General features: G+C 33.6%; 1 protein-coding gene across 6 annotated transcripts in view; it reads right to left on the bottom strand.

The window, feature by feature from the left end:
* OMA1 (OMA1 zinc metallopeptidase) overlaps positions 1–22138 on the bottom strand; it is a 55048-nt gene that overhangs the window by 18967 nt on the left and 13943 nt on the right. For all 6 annotated transcript variants that reach the window (XM_074334777.2, XM_019742543.3, XM_019742536.3 and 3 more), the window contains 3 exons: positions 19460–19588; positions 16281–16355; positions 990–1139 (listed from right to left, as the gene is read on the bottom strand). In XM_074334777.2, the coding sequence (XP_074190878.2) occupies positions 990–1139; positions 16281–16355; positions 19460–19588 (354 nt within the window). The remainder of the gene's footprint in view (positions 1–989; positions 1140–16280; positions 16356–19459; positions 19589–22138) is intronic.

Here is a 22138-nt window from a genome sequence, read left to right on the forward strand (position 1 = left end):
ATGCAGGTTATTCCTTCATATTGCATACCACTACATTTCCACTTTTCTTATGATAAATCATATTCCTTGTTGTATTAGAATCATTTTGTACTTATCTTAGCATCCTGGAAATATCAAGAACGATGTCTTCTTTCTCTTTGTATCCTGTTATCTACCATTATTTCTTATAATAGGTACTCACTATTTATTAAGCTAAATTTGAAGTCATACTGAAAACTTTTATAACACCCTGGACCTGTTGTTATCCTTTAGCAAATAGCCCAATATCAATTCTTTACTAAAGAACGTTTTGCTTTTGTAACCAACCAGCAAATCTAATGCAAACAGAAGAGAGCATGTACCCTGGCTTGGATATATCTGACATCCAGTTTGTACTGATGTGGATACCACAGAAAACATTTTAAATGATGGTAAAGGATAAAAAGATTTTAAAATGATAGTGAAAACTACTTGGGAGAAAGCTGCTTTAGCTTAATTCATTAATGAGTTCTACAAAAAAAGTGCCACATAGTCCATGTCTTACCCTATCTTTATAAATAAATAAATGACCAGAAAGCAAATTAACACCAAGGGACTTTTTTTCTAAGAAAAATTCCAGCATCACTATGGGAATTAATACCCATTTCACCCAAAATTTTGCACAACTCATTAACTGTTGTGTTTTTTTTTTAATTATGGCAAATATGTTAAGAAATACGCCTTGAGTTTTAGCCTTCCACCCTATCAGTTAAAATTAAAAGGTATGATACTAAAAAGGTTAAACCCTCACCATCAAAAAAAGTCAACTCACAGCAATTTGTTCCCCAACACTCATAGACAGGCAGAATTTTACTTATCAGTCAAATTCTGTGAAAACTGATAATCCATAATTACAGTAATCAAAATAGTGCACAAGCTTGAATTCTCTTTTTCTAAGCACAGAAAGTAACAGCATTAAAAATAAATAATACAGTACAAATAATGTCTTGCCTTATACTGTGTCAGCTCACCTGAGGTATGAGTCTATCCAAGTGCTCTGCTCGGTTTCCATGAGAAGGATGTGTGGATAACCATTCTGGCAACTTGGGATGACCATAGAGGCCGTCTGTAAATTCCATCTGCTGCCAAAACACTGAACTGGCTCTGACGTCCACACAAGCCTAAAATCAAAATTAATAAAAGCACAAAATGAGGTTAGTTATGAGGACTTTTTAAAAATTTATCTTTATGTCGTTACATGCTTCAAAAATACTTTCTAACATCATTTTAATAAAAGTAGAATATGCTCATTGCTTTAAAAAAACCCAAAACAATATGGTATTATAGAACTCAAAAAGAGAATGCACACCCTCCTCCCTTGCCCCTGCCTCTATACAATATTTACATTAATACCACTCCTGAAGATAACCCACAGTTTTTAGTATGATATTAAAAACATGCATTAAGGGCAAAAATCTTCCAAATTAAAATTTACTGTTTTCATAAAACTAAGATTTTAAAATCTGTTAGTAAACTGTACTAAAGAAATTTTATTCGTAATCTATACCACTAGATTAGAAAACTTCAAATAAATATGAAGAGTTATATTTTTAATATGCTGATCAATTTGCCTACTTTTCCTCAATGTATGTGCTGAAAAACATATTTAGTCATTCAAAATACCTTATAAAACTATCAGTCTTTTTTAAAAAATAGGATATATAGTCCTTGAGTATATGTGTGTACAATTCCATCATGCACATATACTTTTACAGGCACAGAACATTTCTAGAAGGCTATTTAAAAAAATGTTATTAGTAGCTGCCCTACGGATATAACTGGGGTGCTTGATCATAAAGAACAGGACTGTTACTTCTGAACTATATTATAATATTTTTACAATAAAAATTATTTCTGAATTCTACATAAAGTGATTTAGTAAATATTATTATAAGCCTATTCAATTTATTCACATTTCTTAACTTATTTTGTCTATCAGGAGTGATTGGAAAAAAAGTGATTATATTTTGTTTCTCAACTAGTTTACTTTTGATTAAAACTATTAAGAAAAAATTACACTACATTAACTAAAATGTGCCATCAAAAAGCCTCAATGTGCTATCAGCCTTAAAATAGTGGAACTATGATACACAAAAAGACAAATACTACCTCACATGCTGATATAGTTGTCAGCATCCATGCCACATCATTTTTAACAAATACCATTAAAATATATTTGAATGTGGGGAAAATAAAAATAAAAAACAATTTGAAATTCAAGTAAATTTTATTCAATACTTAAAGCAATACAATTCTTTATAGTGGCAAAATACACATAATACAAAAATTTATCATCTTACCCAATTTTAAGTGTACAGTTCAGTGATACTAAACATATTTACATTGTTACACAACTATACAACATTTGTCTTCGGAGACTGGCTTATTTCACTTAGCACAATGTCCTCAAGATACATCCACGTTATAGCATTTTGCAGAATTTCTTTCCTTTCTAAGGTAAATGATATTCCATTGTACGTATATGCAACGTTTTGCTTATCCATTCATTGATCAATGGACACTGGGTTGCTTCCACATTTTAGCTACTGTAAATAATGCTGCTGTGAACATGGATATACAAATATATCTTGAGACCCTGTTTTTAATTCCTTTGGGTATATACCCAGAAGAATTGCTAGGTCATATGGTAATTCTAAGTTTTTCAAGGCATAGTCATACTGTTTTCCATAGTGGCTGTACCATTTTGCATTCTCACCAACAATGCACAAGAAAGAGTTCCAGTTTCTTCATATCCTTGTTATTTTCTGTTATTTTGTTAGTAGCCATCCTAATGGGTCTGACTGAGGTGATATCTCATTGCAGTTTTGATTTGCATTTCCCTAATGATTAGTGATGTTGAGCATCTTTTCATGTGCTTCTCGACCACTCATATATCTTCTTTGGAGAAGTGTCTATTCAAGTCCGTTGTGCATTTTGAAATTGGCTTGGTTACTGTTCTTGTGCTTTAAAAGTTCTCTATTTTGGATATTAATCCATTTATTAGACATATAATTTACAAATATTTTCACCCATTTTGTTGGTTGTCTATTTACTCTGTGGATAATGTCTTTTGATCCAATTTTTCTTTTTTTACTTTTCATGAAGTCCAATTTGTCCATTTTTTCTTTTGTTACCTGTGCCTTTGGTGTTACATCCAAAAAATCATTACCAAATCCAATGTCATGCAGCTTTTATCCTACGCATTTTTCTAAGTCTTATTGTTTTAGGTCTTACACTTAGGTCCTTGATCCATTTTGAGTTAATTTTTACTATGGTGTTAGGTGAGGGTCCAGCATCACTCTTTTGCATGTGGATAACCAGTTTTCCCAGTACTGGTTATAGAGACTACCACCCTTGTCAAAAATCATTTGACCACACATGAGGGTTTGTTTCTGGGATCCCGACTGTATGCCATTGGTCTAAATGTCTTTTAAGCCAATACTACAGTGTTTTGATTACTGTAGCTTTGTAGTAAGTTTTGAAATTGGAAGTATGAGTCCTCCAGTTTCATTCCTCATTTTCCAAGACTGTGTTGGCTAATTCAGGTTCCTAAAGATTCCATATGAATTTTAGGATAGGTTTTTCTGTATCTGCAAGAAAAACACCATTAGGATTTTGATAGGAACTTTTCCCAGTATGCTGATGGCATCACTTGTTAAAGCTCACTTTACTTTGTAACTTATTTCCCAGTCAATACTTAGAATTTTCTCTTTTCCAACTGAACGTGACATAGTCTCGAGACGGTTTCAGTTAAAACATTCTCAATATTTGCTAATCTCTCTCATTAAAAAAAAAAAGAAAAAAATACATCAAAACTACTTAATATGCCCTAACAAAGAAGAGAAATGGGAAGACTTCCATTATTTTGTACTTCATTTCATTTTAAAGTGTTTTGCATCTTTTTATTGCTAGCATGTCAGTTCATCAATCAATACAATAAATTAATTTGTAATAAATTTTCATGTATATATTTTTCTCTATCCTCAATGAGGTTTTATCATAAGACTCAACACTTAAGAGTTGAAATCATAGCAACTAAAAAATCAAATAAATACACAAAAGCCTGTCTCATTTCTCTAGGTAATACACTAGGTTCATAACAAGATATAACGCATAATGTATGCATTATGAAAGTTTACCTTATAACAAACCTATTAATGACACGTTCTCATTTCTGTTTTTTTCTTTCTTAATCACTAAACAAAGAACCTAAGATATTAAGTCAAATAGAACACAAAGATAGTCCATTTGCTATGAGAAAGGCTCGTATCACCAATCTGCAAAACTCTTTGAGACCTGGATTCTAGCTCATCTCTTGCTACTAACTAGGTATATGGTATTAGACAAATCACTTCATCTCTCTGGACCCTAATTTCCTTATATGTAAGAGGAGAAGGTGGATTAGATTATCTCCAATTTTCCATCATGATCCAAAAGTCTATGATTCTATAACCTATTATTTTAAAGAAAGTTTAGAATTTTGAATTTTCTCTTCTGTGATGAAAGTAAATTTTGCTTCTTACCTATTTCCCTCACTAGATGGTGCTAACTGCACAGTTATTCAGGCCACTTGAAGAAACCCAACAGGCAGTGTATCTCTCACCAGGGCCACTTAACAAACTTTTGGGGCTGGACAATTCCTCCTTCTGGAGGGCTCTCCAGGTGACTATAGGATATATGACATCCCTGCCCCCCACCCCCGAGGCCCATTAAACATCAGTAATCCCCACCTCCCCAATCACTGTGACAATCAAAAATAATACTATGAAATAATCCTAAGAGGCTGCCCCCCCACCCCACTTCAGAACCACTAAAAGAAAATAAGTTTTCTTTTTCATACTTAAGAAACATACTCAAAAATAAAAATGGAGGATTTAGTTGTTTGTGAAATCAAATAAGCAAGTCATTTCTGTAAATGACTGTAAACTGTCAAATTCTCTTTACAGTGACAAATGAATACAAAAACACAACAAATCAAATACTTCACAGGACACCTTTTTTGGTCAGTTGATAACTGGACAGCTAATTATTCTGTGCTTAAGTCACACGTCAGTCCTACCAGTTTTTACTAACTCTATGTATGAGTCATTCTGATAATTTATATAATGATAAATATCTTATAAATGAAAAATTAAAACTATAAAAATGTAAACACACAAAATAAACTCACAACCAATACTAAAGTTGAAGTAGAGAGCACGCTAGGGAAGGCAAGCTGCCTGTTTTGAGAGAGGCCTCATGAGTAACTTAATTTTAATGAATTTTCCATATTCTGTTTAGCCCTTGGCCTTAAAAGTGCATAAATCTAATGGGACAGTACATGACCAATAGATTCATCTCTTAAGAACAATTCCTATTAACCAAGCTCACAAGACTATCATAAAAATCAGAAGGCCAACTTATTGATTTATGGCTATAACTACCAAAACTACCCAATGGCACAGGGCATTTGTGTCCTCAAGTAAGCATGTTCTTGCCTTTTGAGGCATAGTATAAAGGAAGCCGGGCTACAATCAGAAGATTGTCTAATAAGGATAGAATTAGGAATAAGAGAATTATGTTATGTGATTTGACTATTAAATGGCAAGAAGTCAAGGGAGTCTGATGCATCCAAGTCCAAAAACAGGATACAGCCACAAATAAGAATCAAGTCTAGAATATTAAAAATAACCCTTTGAGGTACGTACTATCACTCCCATTTTCCAGACTAGAAAACAGACTTGAAGAGGTTAAGTAATTTGACTACAGTCATGTGGAGGAGACGAGTTCAGACATAGATCAATTTGACTCTCAAGTCCAAGGTCCTAACCACTATACTAGATACAGTATAAAAGCCTTAAACTTACTAACAAAAAAGTCTCTACCTACCTTTCAGATTTACCTCTTGACATTGGTGCTCTTGAACTCTATCTACATTTTAGTCATACTGAATTTTCAACTCCTAGACTAGGCCATCCGTCACTTCTCTTACCTTTGAACATGCTACCCGCCATGCCAAAACACGCAATCTACATCTTCACCAGAATAATTACTACTTAGCTTTCATATCGCCACTTCAAATAATTTCTTTCTCAGTATAACCCCTAGACTAAAATTTCCTGATCCCCAGATAAAGTTACATCTCCCTGCTATATTCTTCAATTGGGATCCTGTATATCTCTATTCTAATTCTTCAAACTATAAAAATTATTTATTGAATGTCTCTGCTTCTTACTCAAATTCTGACCTCCATAAAGGTATTGTGTATCCCTATGTTCTGGATGATAGTCACACAATGAGTATATGGTGATCCTGACAGCAAGACTCCTCCTCAAGACGTAGACCTCATCACACTGGAACTGAAGAATCACTGGACAGAAATGGAGAGCAAGAGTCTGTTTTCTGTATTCTCGATTTCAACTCTATTGACCACCATTTAGGCCGCAGTGATGGAAGAGGACTGCACCAGAATTTTGAAGGGATCTTTACCATCACAAGTTCTAACCTCTTCCTTTATACCTGACCTCAACCCCATTCTCCTCAATTAGGTAATAATAAAGTGAAACTGGTATACTTTCCATTTAAATAAATGAATAAATGGTGAATTAATAAATGAAAATCAATGTAACAGATCAGAGAAGAGCTATGTAAATTTAAAGAGAGTGGCATCTGGGCCTAAAAGATCTGTCTTCTAACTGATTATATTAACAAATAGTAAAAAGAATGTGTCAATGAGAATTAGAGGGTTAGTCAGCCTAGAAAGTGAAAACTCTGGTGGCAAATGCTGGCCAATGTCTTGCCTTGAGAAAATGAATATACTAGCTTACGAGACTCGATTCTTATGTGGCAGGCTGGAGAATGGAATGGAAGGGAATATAATGGAGTCAAAGAAAGCAATAATGAGGCTGGTGCAGAAGTCCAGGTAAAAGATGCTAATAGTGGAGATGGAAATATATTGAGATATATTTTATAGACAGAACTACTGGGACTTGATAAATGATTACATGTAAATGATAAAGAAGACAGAAGTACTAAATTAGACTCCAGGTTTTTTTCCAAAAGCTACTGAACATAAGGTGGTATACTTATTGGGAAAAGGAAAACTAGAAGAGAAACAGGTGTGAAAAGAAATCAAGGATTTAACATTGAATATATTAGGTTTGAGATACTTGTGAAATATAGAGGAAATAACAGACTGACTTTGGAACATGAATAGATTAGTGATCTTTGAACTTTAATTGCATCAACTCTGTGATACAGGTCCTATCATTGCTCCTATGCTACAGATGAGATACATCAAGGTATGAAAAGGATAAATAAGTTGCCCAAGATCACACGGCTAGTACTCTCTGGCAAAGCAGACTCTCAAACTAGTTCCAGAGCTCATCCACTATCAATACACTATATTGTTTCTTTGGCAGCTGACTGATACCCTGCACTGTGGGAACTCCAGAAAGGTTCAGTATTCGGTACCTAGGAAAAAAAGGGCGAGGTATACGGTTCAGACAGAGAATTAAGTAAATGTCTCTACAATGAATGAGAAAACCCTCACCTCCCTCCCCTCTCAACCCCTAAGCAGTGACAGCCAGTTTTACAAGATTCTTCCACAGAGGCACTTGAACACCCATAAAGGAAAGGCCTAGACATATTCCATGTGGAGGTTCCCCAAAGAAAGAGCTACCTCACTGCCCTGTAATCGTACAGTTAAGTCCACTATCTCAGCCTATGCATATAGAGCTTGTGAAAAGTTTCTTAGTGCCTTCTTGTAAAATATGGACAATCACGAATAACAAATTTGGGGATTTTCAGTGCCATCCATGAGAATAACTGGTACTGGACTTGTTCTCCCACCATAAATAACTGTAAAACTAGACAAGGCAAACATTTTCAGGTACTGGACAACAGGAAGGTCAAGAATATAATCTCAAGAGAAACACCTAAGGTGATCCCCAGATTTGTTCCTTCTCCTACCTAGGACAGGTTCCTGACCATAACGAAGGAAGGCAGAACCCAAGCAGAGTATGGTGAGCCTAGGTGAGCTAAAGAGTTAGGAGACAGGAGTTTAGGGTGGCAGAAGGGGCTGGAGTTTGTGAGGTAAGATACCAGAAAGAAGCTCGCCCCAGATATTGGTGTAGAGGTTCCTTGGAGGTTCCTGAAACTGGATTTCATTAAAATTAAAAAGGTTTGCTCTGCAAAAAAGGAACCCTGTTAAAGAGAAGACAACCCACAGATGAGAAACAACTACTTTCACATCACATATCCAACAAATGTCTGTATCCAGAATGTGTAAATAGCATTCTAAAGTCAATAGTAAGAAAACAAACAATTCAACTATAATATGGCAAAAGATTTGAACAGATACTTAACCAAGGAGGAATACAGTTGGCAAATAAGCACATAAAATCATCAGTCAGGTTATAAAAGATTTAATCTTCCATAATAAGAAACCGATAATGTCAAAACCTAATGAGTCAAGAAATTACAGAATAAACATATTACATAGAAATATAGAGGTAAATAGTTAACAGAATTTAAGGTGATTTTCACCTCTGGATGTAAGGGAGGGGTCAGTGAAGGCTTTGTTTCCCATTATAATACTAAATAACCTTCTATACTATAATGAAATGTGTGGCTACACACACAAATATATACACATTTTTTAAAGGGGAGTACGGTTAGTAGTATGAAATGCTGCTAATAGAAATTAGAGTAAGATAAAGGTAGAAAAGTCAGTGTGGAAAATGACAACATGAAGGTAGACAAGTTGAACTTGAGAAATGAAATTATGGTAGAGAGATGGGGGCAGATACCAAACTGCAGCATGGGCCTTGAAATCATACACACTAGGGTGTGAATCATGGCTTTGCCATTTTGTACCTGTGAACAAGAAAGTAACTGAACCTATCTGAGCTTCGGGTCCTTTATCTATAAAATGGAAATAATGCTCAAAATAGTAACTACTTCATGGAGTTACAAGAATCAGATTAGGTAATGTATATAAAATAATAAGCACACTACTGGCACAAAATAAATATTAAATGGCAGATAATGATGCTATTACCTAAAATAAATGGTAGTATAAATATAATGTTTGAGGTTTTTATTCTGTTTTTCTGTTTTGTCAGGAAATAAATACTTGTACTCAGAGATGGCATTTTTATATCCTAAGTGCTCCATTACAAAGACATTGTAACATAGTGACCTGTATCACTATGTATTCATGACTTGACTGGTGGCAATATTGTTTTCACCTTTGAACTAAATAAATGATAATATCACAACTGGCAAAAAATAAATAAATAAATACATACATACATAAATAAATAAGGTCAGCTAGTTCACAACATAATATTTAGTTTGCTTTAGAAATGAAATCATAGTTTTATCTATCCAGACATACTTTTGAAAAAATATAGTTTGCATGTTATAAATAATCAAATATCAATATTTTTTTTTACTAACTTCTCTAATTTCATTCTTCTTTTTTAAACAGAAAATTTAACTTACCAAGTCACCCAAAAACACAAAAATGACATTTGATTACTCATGAAGTAATTACTCAAAGTACTAATTCCCAAATCTGCCTGGGTATCAGAATCACTTGGAAGCTCCTAAACGTATTCAGATTCAAAGCTTCATCATCTAGCTACTGATTTAGAATTTCAAAGCGTGTAGCCTAGAATATGCATTTTTTAAATCTGCCCAGCAAAAACATAATGAAAGGCAATCTGCAAAAGGAGAAATAAAATAGCCACTAAAAATGAAACAATATGCTCAACTTTACTACTAGGCAAGAAAATGCAAATGTTTAAAAGCAATGAGATTCCATTTTTTGTCCAAATTAACAAAAATTAAAGAGATTACAAACAGTGCTGATGTGGGTATAAAAAAAGGACATTCTGATATGCCACTAGAAATATTTGCTGTCAATATTTTGGAATAGTTGAGAGTTATCTTTTAAAAATGTCAGCAATCCTACCCTACAGCTATGAAAGCCCAAGAAACATAAGAATATGGGTATCAGGATCCCTATTTCAAAATTATTTATAATTTAAAAAACTGGAAATAACCCAAATTGTTCATCAATAGGTACATAATTAAATGAATTATCCATATTATAGATTAGGTAGCTATTAAAAAGATTAAGTTAGAACTTCCTCTTCTAGCAGTGATGGAGTAACTTGTAACAGAACAATGTTCCTATAAAAAAAAGTCAGAAAATCTGGATAAAACATAAATAATGTTTGTGCAAAGGTATTACAGTTAGAAAATTAGCCAAGACTAGAGAAGCCAAAATTTCAGAAAGAAGGAAAGCTCACAAAGGTGAGTCTGATCTATGTGTCAGCGAATCTGTTCAATTTTAAGCAGTGAAGAGCAAGAGACTGAGAGTGGGAACAGAACTCAAAAGAAATCCAAACAGAAAGAGATGACTACGGAGATTTCTGGATATCTATCAGGGCTAGAGAGCCAAACTTAGAAGTCATGAAAGGCAGCCAAAGTTAAGAAGTCAAGATCTGAAAGACAAGGGAGACAGAGACAACTCTTGATGCCAGTTCACCATGGCATCTATCAATTCTTAAGCTGCACAGAGCATCTTTAAAACAAAAAGTGGCTGAAAAAACTGAGTAGAGATTTCTACAGTCTCATGGTACGATGAGAACAAAAAATGAAGTTCAGGAATCACTACAGAAGAGGAACTGAATATATACAGAGGGTGCCAAAAAAAGTATACACATTTTAAGAAAGGGAAAAACTGTATTAAATTGTAATACTCAATATGTACTGATAACAAAAGATGAATACAAGTCACGTGTGACTTCTGCAATTACAAGAGGTGCTTAAAGTGGTTACCATCAGCATCCAGACACTTCTGGTTACAGCAAACTACTGCTTGAGCAACGCTGACCAAAGTGACACCTTTCTTAAATATTTTTTGGCACCCCTTTTGGGCACACCCAGTAGACACTACAAGCCTTCAGTAGGCTTCCCTAGACAGCAATACCTTTATGAATGAAGATGCACTAGAGGTAAATTGAAACTTATGAAGACTCAGCTCAGGCTATGACACACTGAAGGGATCCTCTACATTCTAGCTGTCCACCAAACTACAGGGAGAACCCCTTATTATGGAAGAAATTATCACTCAGAGCCTATTGTACTGTTTATATGAAATGTACAACATTCAATCTAAAATAAGCAAGCATACCAAGAAAAAAGACCAAAGGCAAAAAGAGACAACAGAAACAGACCCAGAGATAATAAAAATATTGTGGTTAACAAATATGAACATTTAAAAAAAAAATTTGATTAACATAGTCAAGAAAGTTAAGACAAAATGGAAAATTTCACCAGAAAACTGAAGTTTGTAAATATATATATACACACATATATAAATATATATATATAAATATATACATATATACATGTATACATATGTATACATATGTATATATATGTATGTATATATGTGTGTATATATATATATATATATATATATATATATTTATATCAAATTGAAATTCTAGAATGGAAAAATACAATAACTGGAATTTAAAATTCAAAGATGAGTTTAATAGCAAAATGGACACAGCTGAAATAAGATTAGTAAACTACAAGACAGTAGTGGAAAACACATATGCTGAAAAATGAAAACACAAGGATAGAAAATACCAAAAACAAACAAACAAAAACAGAAGAGACATATGAAAGTCTAACATATATGTAATCCCAATGCCAGAGGGGAGAAGGGAAAAAATGTTGTAAAAGCAATATGTCAAAAAATAAAAGCTGAGTATTTCCAAACTAATGAAAAATATCAAGCCACAGTCAGCACAATAAATACAAAGAAAAGCACACTCAGACACATCATAGTCAAACTACAGAAAAGCAAAGACAAATAATTTGTATTTCTTAATCCCCTTCATCTTTTCCACCCATCTCCCTACCCCCACCCCTTCTGGCAACCATCTTGGTGTTCTCTGTATCTATGAATAGAAACAGTCATGGGAATATAAAGTACAGCACAGGGAATATAGTCAATAATATCATAATAACTATATGGTATCAGATGGGTACTAGACTTATTGAGGTGATAACTTCAAAACACATGCAAATGTCTAATCACTAATGTTGTACATCTGCAACTAATATTGTATGTCAACTGTAATTGAAAAATAAATTTTTGAAAAAAGAGTTCCTGGCTTTCTAGCCTGAGGGTTTTGCCCAGCTTCTACTGACAAAACTGTAGAATATGACAGAAAACAGTATCCCACAAATGAGTGAAATCATATGGTTCTCGGCTTTTTCCATCTGACTTATTTCACATAGCATGATAATCTCAAGATCCATCCATGTTATCACAAGTGGCGGTATTTCATTTTTTCTTATGGCCAAGTAATATTCCATTGTATATAAGTATCACAATCTATCAAAAGACATTGAGGTTGTTTCCATGTCTTGGCCACTGTGAATAATGCTGCAGTGAACATAGGGGTACATATATCTTTATTAATAAATGTTTTCAGAGTTTTGGGGGAGATACCCAGAAGAGGGATTGCTGGGTGTACAGTAATTCTATTCTTAATTTTTTAAGGAACCTCCACACTGTTTTCCATAGTGGTTGTACCAGTTTACATTCCCACCAGCAGTGTATGAGGGTTCCTTTTTCTCCACAGCCTCTCCAACACTTGTGATTACTTATCTTGTTGATAACAGCCATTCTATTAGGTGTGAGGTGGTATCTCATTGTGGTTTTGATTTGCATTCCCTAATAGCTAGTGAAGTGGAGCGTTTTTTCATACATCTGTGGGCCATTTACATGTTTCTTTGAGAGAAGTGTCTGTTCAGGTCCACTGCCCATGTTTTAATTGGATTGTTTGGTTTTTTGTTGTTGAGTTGTATGAGTTCTTTATATATTGTGGATATAAACCTCTTACCGGAGGTGTTGTTTGCAAATATCTTCTCCCGTTCAGTGGTTGCCTCTTTGTTTTGCTGATAGTTTCTTTTGCTGTGCAGATGCGTGATATAGCTTTACTTTGATATAGTCCAATTCATTTATTTTAGCTTTTAGTTCTCTTGCATGAGGCCAAATTCATAAAATCCTCTCTGAACCCAAGGTCCATAAGTTTAGCACCTCTACTTTCTTCTAAGCAATTTATTGTTTCAGGTCTTATATTTATGTCTTTGATCCATTTCAAGTTAATTTTGATATAGGGTGACAGACAGTAGTCTAGTTTCATTCTTTTGCACATGGCTTTCCAATTTTCCCAGCACCATTTATTGAAAAGGCTTTCTTTTTTCCATTGTACGTTTTTGGCTCCTTTGTAGATAATTATCTGCCCATGTATACATATGTGAGTTTATTCCTGGGTTCTCAATTCTATTCCATTGGTCTTTGTGTCTGTTTTTCTGCCAATCCCATGCTGTTTTGATTATTGTTGTTTTGTAGTATAAATTGAAGTCAAGGAGCGTGATACCTCCAGCTTTGCTCTTTTTTCTCAGGATTGCTTTGGCTCTTTGGGGTCTTTTGTGATTCCATACAAATCTGATGATTTTTGTTCGATTTCTTTAAAAAAAAAATACCGTTGGGATTTTGATGGGGATTGCATTAAGTCTGCATATTCCTTTGAGTAATATGGCCATTTTAACTATGCTGATTCTTCCAATTCATGAACACAGACTATCTTTCCATTTCTTTGTGTCTTCTTCAATTTCTTTTAATAATGTCTTATACTTTTCAGTATATAGGTATTTCCCATCCTGTTAAGTTTATTCCTGGGTATTTTATTCTCTTTGTTGCAATTGCAAAAGGAATTGTTTTGTTTTGTTTCGTTTCTTTCTGAAATTTCATTGTTAGTATATAGGAACTCAATGGATTTATATACATTGATTTTTGTATCCTGCAACTTTATTGCATTTGTTTACTGTTTCTAATAGTGTTTTGGTGGAGTCTTTAGGATTTTCTATTTAAGAATCATGGCATCTGCAAAAAGTGACAATTTGACTTCTTCATTCCCAATTTGGATGCCTTTTATTTGTTTCTCTTGCCTGATTGCTCTGGCTAGGACTTCCAATACTATGTTGAATAATAGTGTTGCCGCAAGACGGATGGATCTTGAGATTATCTTGCTAACCGAGATAAGTCAGATGGAAAAAGTCAAGAACAATATGATTTCACTTATATGTGGGCTATAAAATTGAAAACAACAAACGAACAAGACGAATGAACAAAAACTCATAAACACAGACAACACTTTAGTGTTTACCAGAGGGTAAGGGGAAACAGAGGGTGGCAGAAGAGGGAAAAGGGGATCAAATATATGGTGATGTATTGTAGAAATGTGCATTTGAAGCCTATGTAATTTTACTAACCAATGTCACCCTAACAAATTCAATTGAAAAAAAACTGAGCTGGTCCATCAAGGATGAGTTACCAAGGAAGAGAAACAAATCAATTGTCCCCAAATTGATCTATATTTAATGCACCCAACTCCAAAGTCCCAGGCATATTTCTGTACAGGCATGTAATTTTATAGACTATGAAATTTATGTGAAAAAGCAAAGGAGCAAAAATAGCAAGTCAGTCATGCACACTGGAGGACAGAAGCTCTCAGATATCAAGATTCACTACAAAACTACAGTGATAATGTGGAATTAACTCAAAAATAAGTAGCAGGCCAATAGCATAGAATAGAGAGTCCAGAAACAGACTTCCATATAAGCTTCCCACATTTGTGATAAAGACAATGAAGCACAGTGGAGAAAAAAAAGACTCTTTAATAAACAGTGCTGAGTTCATTAGGTATCCATCTGTAAAAAAACTATCTTTACCTCTTCCTCATACCGTGTTTCCCCGAAAATAAGACCTAGCCGGACAATTAGTTCTCATGTGTCTTTTGGAGCAAAAATTAATATAAGACCTGGTCTTATTTTACTATAATATAAGACTGGGTCGTAATATAATATAATATAAATATAGTATAATTAATATAATATAAACTGGTTCTTATATTAATTTTTGCTCAAAAAGACATTATTAGAGCTGATTGTCCGGCTAAGTCTTATTTTCGGGAAAACATGGTATTATATATAAAAAAGAAATCAAAACAATAAAGCTTCTTGGAAATAGAATAGGAACAATTTATTGAGATAGGCAAACATTTCTTAACCAGAATACACTTACCTAAAAAGAAGATTTTATAAACCATAGTAATTAAAATTCAGAAAACCTTGATATAGCCAATCTGTGGACCATTATTTGGGACCCTCTCAATCTACGCAGTCTGATAATTCACTTAATTCTACTTATGTAACACTCAAGACTGCTTTTGCTTTTGTGAATAAGTAATATCTTGATTTGTAAAATTAAATCCATAAAACTCATGAGAAGTTCAAATAATAGTGATTTTTAATAGTTAGGATTTTAATAACTACTGAAAACACAACAAAGAAACAAATACAATTTGAATTTAATATGTGAAGCGGCATTGTTTACACTCATTTTTAAAAATCCAGGGCCCCAGATGGCTCAGTTGGTTAGAAGCACGAGCTCTAAACAACAAGGTTGCCAGTTCAATTCCCACACGGGATGGTGGGCTGTGCCCCCTGCAACTAAAGATTGAAAACGGCGACTGGACTTGGAGCTGAGCTGCGCCCTCCACAACTAGACTGAAGGACAGCAACTTGGAGCTGATGGGCCCTGGAGAAACACACTGTTCCCCAATATTGCCCAATAAAATGTATTAAAAAAAATCCAGTTTTACTTATAATGTTAAATCCTACTATTAATAATACTCAGTTATCACCAGTGATTAAAAACAGCAGCCAGGCACAAAGTGCCCTGTTAAATAGACAGGAACAAAGCTAACTTAAATCAGGGTAAACACCCAGAGCTGTTCTCTGTGGTTAGCAAAAAGAAGCCAGTGGCTGCAACAAAAATAATCTGAAAGATACAGAGTAATAAGCCTGCTCTTCTACCGCTTATTTTAATGGCAAAAACTCAGTTTGCTCAGCCAGGTTCATAGCTTCAATATGATAAACCTTCCTTCAAATCGGGAAAAACAGCTACATATCATCTTATTCCCTCAAAAAGCCCCTTAGATCAGCGAAACAAGGGAGAGGAATAAAATAGAGCATGAACTTCCAAAGGGCACAGATCTAAAATGGTATTAATGAAAAGTTATACACAGTCGAACTGTCATTCTCTGTCCATGCCAAACTTCATTAAGACAATGCACGTTTATCTTTTACTGTGTGGACACTGTATTTGTAACTAAACATTTTACCTTTGCAGCAAGCTGTAGTCCAACTTTGTCAGCTTCAGCCTCCAATGTTCTACTGTATGGTCTATCAAACATATACTAAGAAGAAATAAGAAAGAAAAGTTCCATTAAGGTTATTTCATAACAAAATGAGATTTTTAAAATTAAATTCATGGAGTATCTAGGATAAAGTTTTTATACTCTCCATTATTACATTTAAAGAACACCATGGTATAAAACATAAAGTGCAGCCTTTATTTCCTCCACCAGAGATTAATGTTTTTGAAGCACAGAATAGGAAAAAAAAAACAATCATGCCTACAATCTTCTAGAGTCTATAGTATCACACACAATACTTTTATTTTTCCACTTATAATCTCCACCTACTATGTAGAAGATTCTCTAAGAAACCTTATTGATGCAATCTTCTATTATGGCCAAGGAACACTTTGATCTTGCGGTTTTAAAAGAAAATTGAAAAAACACAGCTATAGAATAGTCAGTGACACTGCTAGAGGATTTATTTCGGTTGGAAAATTAACCATGCTGCAGGATGTTCTTTCTTTGATAAATTACCGTAATTTCCTTTTTTTTCTAAGTATTGATTAGTTAGGGAAATGAATTTTTCTTCCAACTTCAATAAAAAATGCAAATAGATATTGTAACTTTAATTTTCCTAATTACTTGTATTTATGTGAATGCTTTCCAGTTAAACTCTAATTTTCAGTAAGTACTAAAACTTTGTAGGCGATGGATCAAAAGGCAGGACTTTTGAGAAAAGAGCTATTAATTGGGGAAGCAATTTTTCAGAGGCAGCTACACGTCAGTCATGGCTGGAAATAATATAAATGTGATCCACAGTATGTGACCATTAGATAAGACTTTATTCCTCCTCGATCACGTCTGTTTTAGGTCGCTGAAATATATCAGTGTCTTCATGCTCCACGACTCATCTACAGGTGTTCCATAAAGTTTTCTGATAGTTTAACTACTTAAAAACATTGTCTTTAAAAGGAGACAAACTTATATTCAAGTCCAAATGCTGACACTTTTTAACTGTTAAGCTGGGCTAACTGTTTAACCCATCTAAGCCTAGTAGCACCACATGAAAAATGGAGCAATAACAGTACCAATCTCCTAGAGTTACGGAGAGGATGAAATGAGCAAACAATAATATGAATAATAGCTCCTATTTATTGAGCCCTCACTTTGTGCCAGGTACTGTGCTAAAAGCTATAAACCAGTGGTTCTCGATGGGATGTCAGTGTGTTGCCCCGGGACCTTTGGAAATATTTGGAGACACTCTTGATTGTCTGGAGGAGCAGGGTGGGGGTGCGGGAAGGCAGAGTACTACTGGCATCTAGTGGGGAGAGTCTAGATGTTTAGATGCAGCTAGATGTTTAGAGGTTACTAAACATCCTGTAATGCACAGGATACCTTCCCGCCATAATTATCTAGTCCAAAATGTCAATACTGCTTATATTGAGAAAAATCCTGCTTTAAATGTATCATTCATTTCACAACAATGCTTTGAGTTAGCCAGTATTTACAAGAAGAAACTGAGATCTATACAGGTGAAGTAACCTGTCTAAGTTCTATAGAATTTAGGTTTAAAACAGCCTAAATTCAAACACAGGTCCCTCTGATCAAAGCCTATTAATCTGCAGTGTTTATCCTACTGCCTAACATATGGTAAGCACCCAATAAATATTAGCTACTATAATTATTACTAATAGCTCTCAAAACCCTGCCTGATAGCACTCTATGAAGGCTGCTACATTATACCCAAACCTTTAAGATTACAGAAATAGGGCTCCCCAATGGTTAAGTGAAGGCCCCTACTTCTTCCTTGTTCTCTTCCTTTCTCTGGCAAACAAATGTCAACAATTCCCTTCCTTAATGACTTCACTATCCGCATTCCCCTCTGGTCTCCAATCAAAATAAGCAAGGCTTTCTAGAGAAAGAAATATTTCCCTGTCACTGAAACTGGGGGGAGAGGAGAGGGCTTGGTTTAGGAAAAGAATTCAAACAGAAGTAATCTCTATTTATTTTCAGTTTAATTATTAAATATTATTCTGAAGTAGAAGGATTCATCAAGTATGTATTTCAAGAAAGAAACCACAAGTTATCTTTCTTATGACCAAATCTTCTGATTCCTTTGCAGAAAAAGCAAGAGATTTTTCTACATTAACTCCCTTGACTTCCCGGCACATGACAGAAGTAAAATTCAAAATATGAGATCCTATAACCTAAGCAATAATCATTCCTTCTTTTCCCTTTAAAGAACCTTTATTTCAATATAAATGAAGCCAAATGATGTGGAAACACTGAACAAAAGCCTTAGTTACCCAATTTCAAAAACAATTTGTCTAAAATAATTTTAGGCATTAGATTTAAACAGCACCCAGATGGCACTCTGATGGGTGCTCCACATTCATTAAATAAACAAATAACAGATTGTTCCTAAATAACCAAACCTCCCAGGACAAGAGGAAATATTTGAAAAAAAGGTAAAATAAAATAATTAATCATAGTTAACAAAGCAATTATCGGGATTGCAAGACCTACTTTCAGTAGTGCAGTGTTTTGAACAAAATGAGACTCAATAAATTTTATGAGATTATCATTATACGCAAGTACTAAAAAGTTAACAAACACCTAGTAAGACTGTCCTTTCAGTATTTTCTAGGCAATGTTAGTTTAACTAGGAATGAAGAGGCAAAGGTGGTAAAGCAGCTTCAGCCAACCCTATGCCCTTAAGTTTATAGGTCTTAAGAGTTCCCCATCAAAACACAAATATTTAGGGGAAGGGAGAGTCATCTAGTGAGTACACCATAGTCACTGTAGGAGACAAAAGTGAAGAGTTATTAATAAAAGGTAAAGCAACAGAAGGAAAGGAAGGTGTTGTGACTGGGTTATCTCTTTAGGACCCATAACTATGTCAAAAAAAATTATGTTAGCCAAGAGTTGCTAAGCCCTTCCAAACCATCTACCTCCATCATTTGAGAGATGTAGTATTTTCTAATTTGAATATTCATTATTAAGAATATCCCCTAAAAATGAGAAAACATAAGACACTAAAAATTAGTACCCATATTTCATAATAACATGTAAAAACATCTCTGGTATTTGTTGTGTTACAATAATATTAAAATATTCTCACCACAGGGCATTACAAATTCAAGCTATTGTCTCAGACTTACCTCCTGCAATTTAGATTGTATCCACTGGCCCAAAAGTGCCAAACTATCTCGAGGACAAACAGCCCAAATCATTGTGAGAAAAATCAGACCTAGGAAATCCAATAAATGAACAAAGCTGGCCTTTTCTGCCTGAGAATAATCAAAATAATGAAAATTACATTTACTACATTGAGACAGTATATGCTTACATTTTCTAGTTCATCATGTGTAATCACATTAAATAATTACTTGTGTTTAACTGAACTCCACCAACTAAGACTGTAAGTTTCTTTTCTTTTTTTTTTTTTTTCAGTTTCTTTTCTTCTGTGTGCTTTATCCTTTCCCAGTCTGTTTGTACCATCCCATGCTTACATATTTATATACATATTCATTCATCCATTCAATTTACATTCAGTGAGCCACTTACCATCACTCAGATACAATGACAAGTTCATTAATCTCAAGTTTCTTATATTAAGAAGCATAATAATCTTATGAAAGAGGTACAATTATCCCTATTTTATAGATAAAGAAACTAAGATGAAGACAGGTTAAAAATGTTGACCAAGTTCACACAGCTCTTATTAACAGGACAAGGAGTTCAACCCAGGAAGTTTCAGTTTTTACTACAGTTTAAATCTTTTTAAAAATCAAATAAATGTGTTTATTATACTTATACTTTTGGACAAAAACAAAATACTACTTAACACATGAAACAGTTAAAACAAGGAACAATTCAGAAAAAGATCAGAAGTTTCTTTTAAATAAAAATTTGGTCTTCATGACCTTAATAGATGAAGTATGATTTATTTATGTGAGTCTGCAATTTTATTAAGCCTAGTATTTCCACCAGGAAACTGGGTTCTATGAATTTTTGTATTTACTTAGAGCAATAATCAAAAAAGGTTTTGCTTAAAATAGCTAGATATAGTAATAGCTAAATATAAGTTTATGTTTTGAGTAGTAAAAGCTAAATATAAGTTTAATGCATTGGATTGTTCATTGTTCATTAAGGTTAATTATAAATTGTTAATGTAATGCTAATACTGATAATGTAGGAATCATTACTTCAATGTATGAAACATGGCTGACAACTAAAAATAACCACCTAGACTACTTCTTTTTACAATATAATCTGCCCTCACAAAATATTCTTTGCTTCACTATAAGAACTGTGGGTTATGAAAAACAATTACGAAATGATTTAAGCATGAAAGAGAAAAACTCCAAAAGATGAAGTCATTATGGAAGGAAACATCCTTGTTATTAATTATTGAAGAATTACTATTAAACAGCAAAATCTGTGTGTATATGTGGAATAAAGAAAACAACATAAAAGACTACATCAAGTCAAAATGGATACTCCTAAAAGAAAAAACATAGTGTTGATAATTATAAGAACTCTGCCAAAGAAATATTAACAATGATTTTCTATTTTTAAGACTGCTGTTTGTTTTTTATATCTCATCTAATTGTTGTTCTTGCACTGAAAGATGATAAGAAGATGCCGAGGCACTGAATGATATGCCAGAAAAACAAATGTACTAAATATTAACACCTTTTAAATGCTAAAAATGGCCAAAATTGTTTGATTTTGCAGATATGAAGCTATTTCTTGAAAGATAAAATCTATTTCAATGCTCAGATTTATTCTAGTATATATTTGTTTAAAGAAAACATTTTTAAAATTTTCCTGTAACTCAGAAGAAACATATACTTCTCCCTAATTATGTGTATAAAAGAACCATGCATATTTTTTTTATTTTATTAATGGGAAGTTAGCATACAGTATTATATTAGTTTCAAGTGTACAACACAGTGATTTAACATTTATATACCTTACAATGTGATCACAGTAAGTCGTGTAATAACCACCTGTCACCATGAAATTATTATGATATTATTGACTATATTCCCTGTGCTGTACATCGATAGATGAATGGATAAAAAAAGACCACTTATATTTTTAATGAATAAAAATGAGTAAACAAATATATTACTTTTATGGGCTCATACCAAGTCAAAAAGATGTATATTCACGGGAGCTTAAATCAATCTGAATTATGTGATCTATAAGAAAGTGTTGCCAACAACCAGGAAACTGTGGTAAAAGAAAGCACACTTGCAAACAGAAGACTTGGGTTAAAGCCCCAATTCTGCCACTTTGTCACATTAGTGATGTACTTAGAGCCTTTTTAAACATCAGTTTCCTCATATATCATATAGGGATATTAAACACTCATACATACCTCATGAGGATGGTATTTAAATTATGAGTGAGAAGGTATGTATTAAAAGCTCAATAAACTGTAAAATGGCACAGTATCATTATTATTACTCTGCATTCATTATTTATGGCACACCATTCTGGACATTTTCAAAGATGCTCCAAGCTATCCTCGGAGAATGAATAAAAAAAGTGAAAAAACGGATTTAGCCACTTAAATAGTAATATCACTTTCCTATAGTTAATTTAATGACTAGATTACAAGCATGTTAATAATTATGGAAAGTTTAAAATCTAATTTGAAATAATTAGAAGTTGAGAATAATTACTTTTTAGCAAAAGAGACAGGTGATTAAAACAGTATTTAAGAGAAACACTAATTATTCAGTATCAAATACTAAAGACCATAAAAAACCCCAAAATTAGCCAATCATATTTTTTCAGTAACAGAATAAGACAATTACTAAAAACTA

This window comes from Rhinolophus sinicus, chromosome 14 (genome assembly GCF_057876585.1).
Source record: "Rhinolophus sinicus isolate RSI-liver-muscle chromosome 14, RSI-T2T, whole genome shotgun sequence".
Lineage (NCBI taxonomy): Eukaryota > Metazoa > Chordata > Mammalia > Chiroptera > Rhinolophidae > Rhinolophus > Rhinolophus sinicus.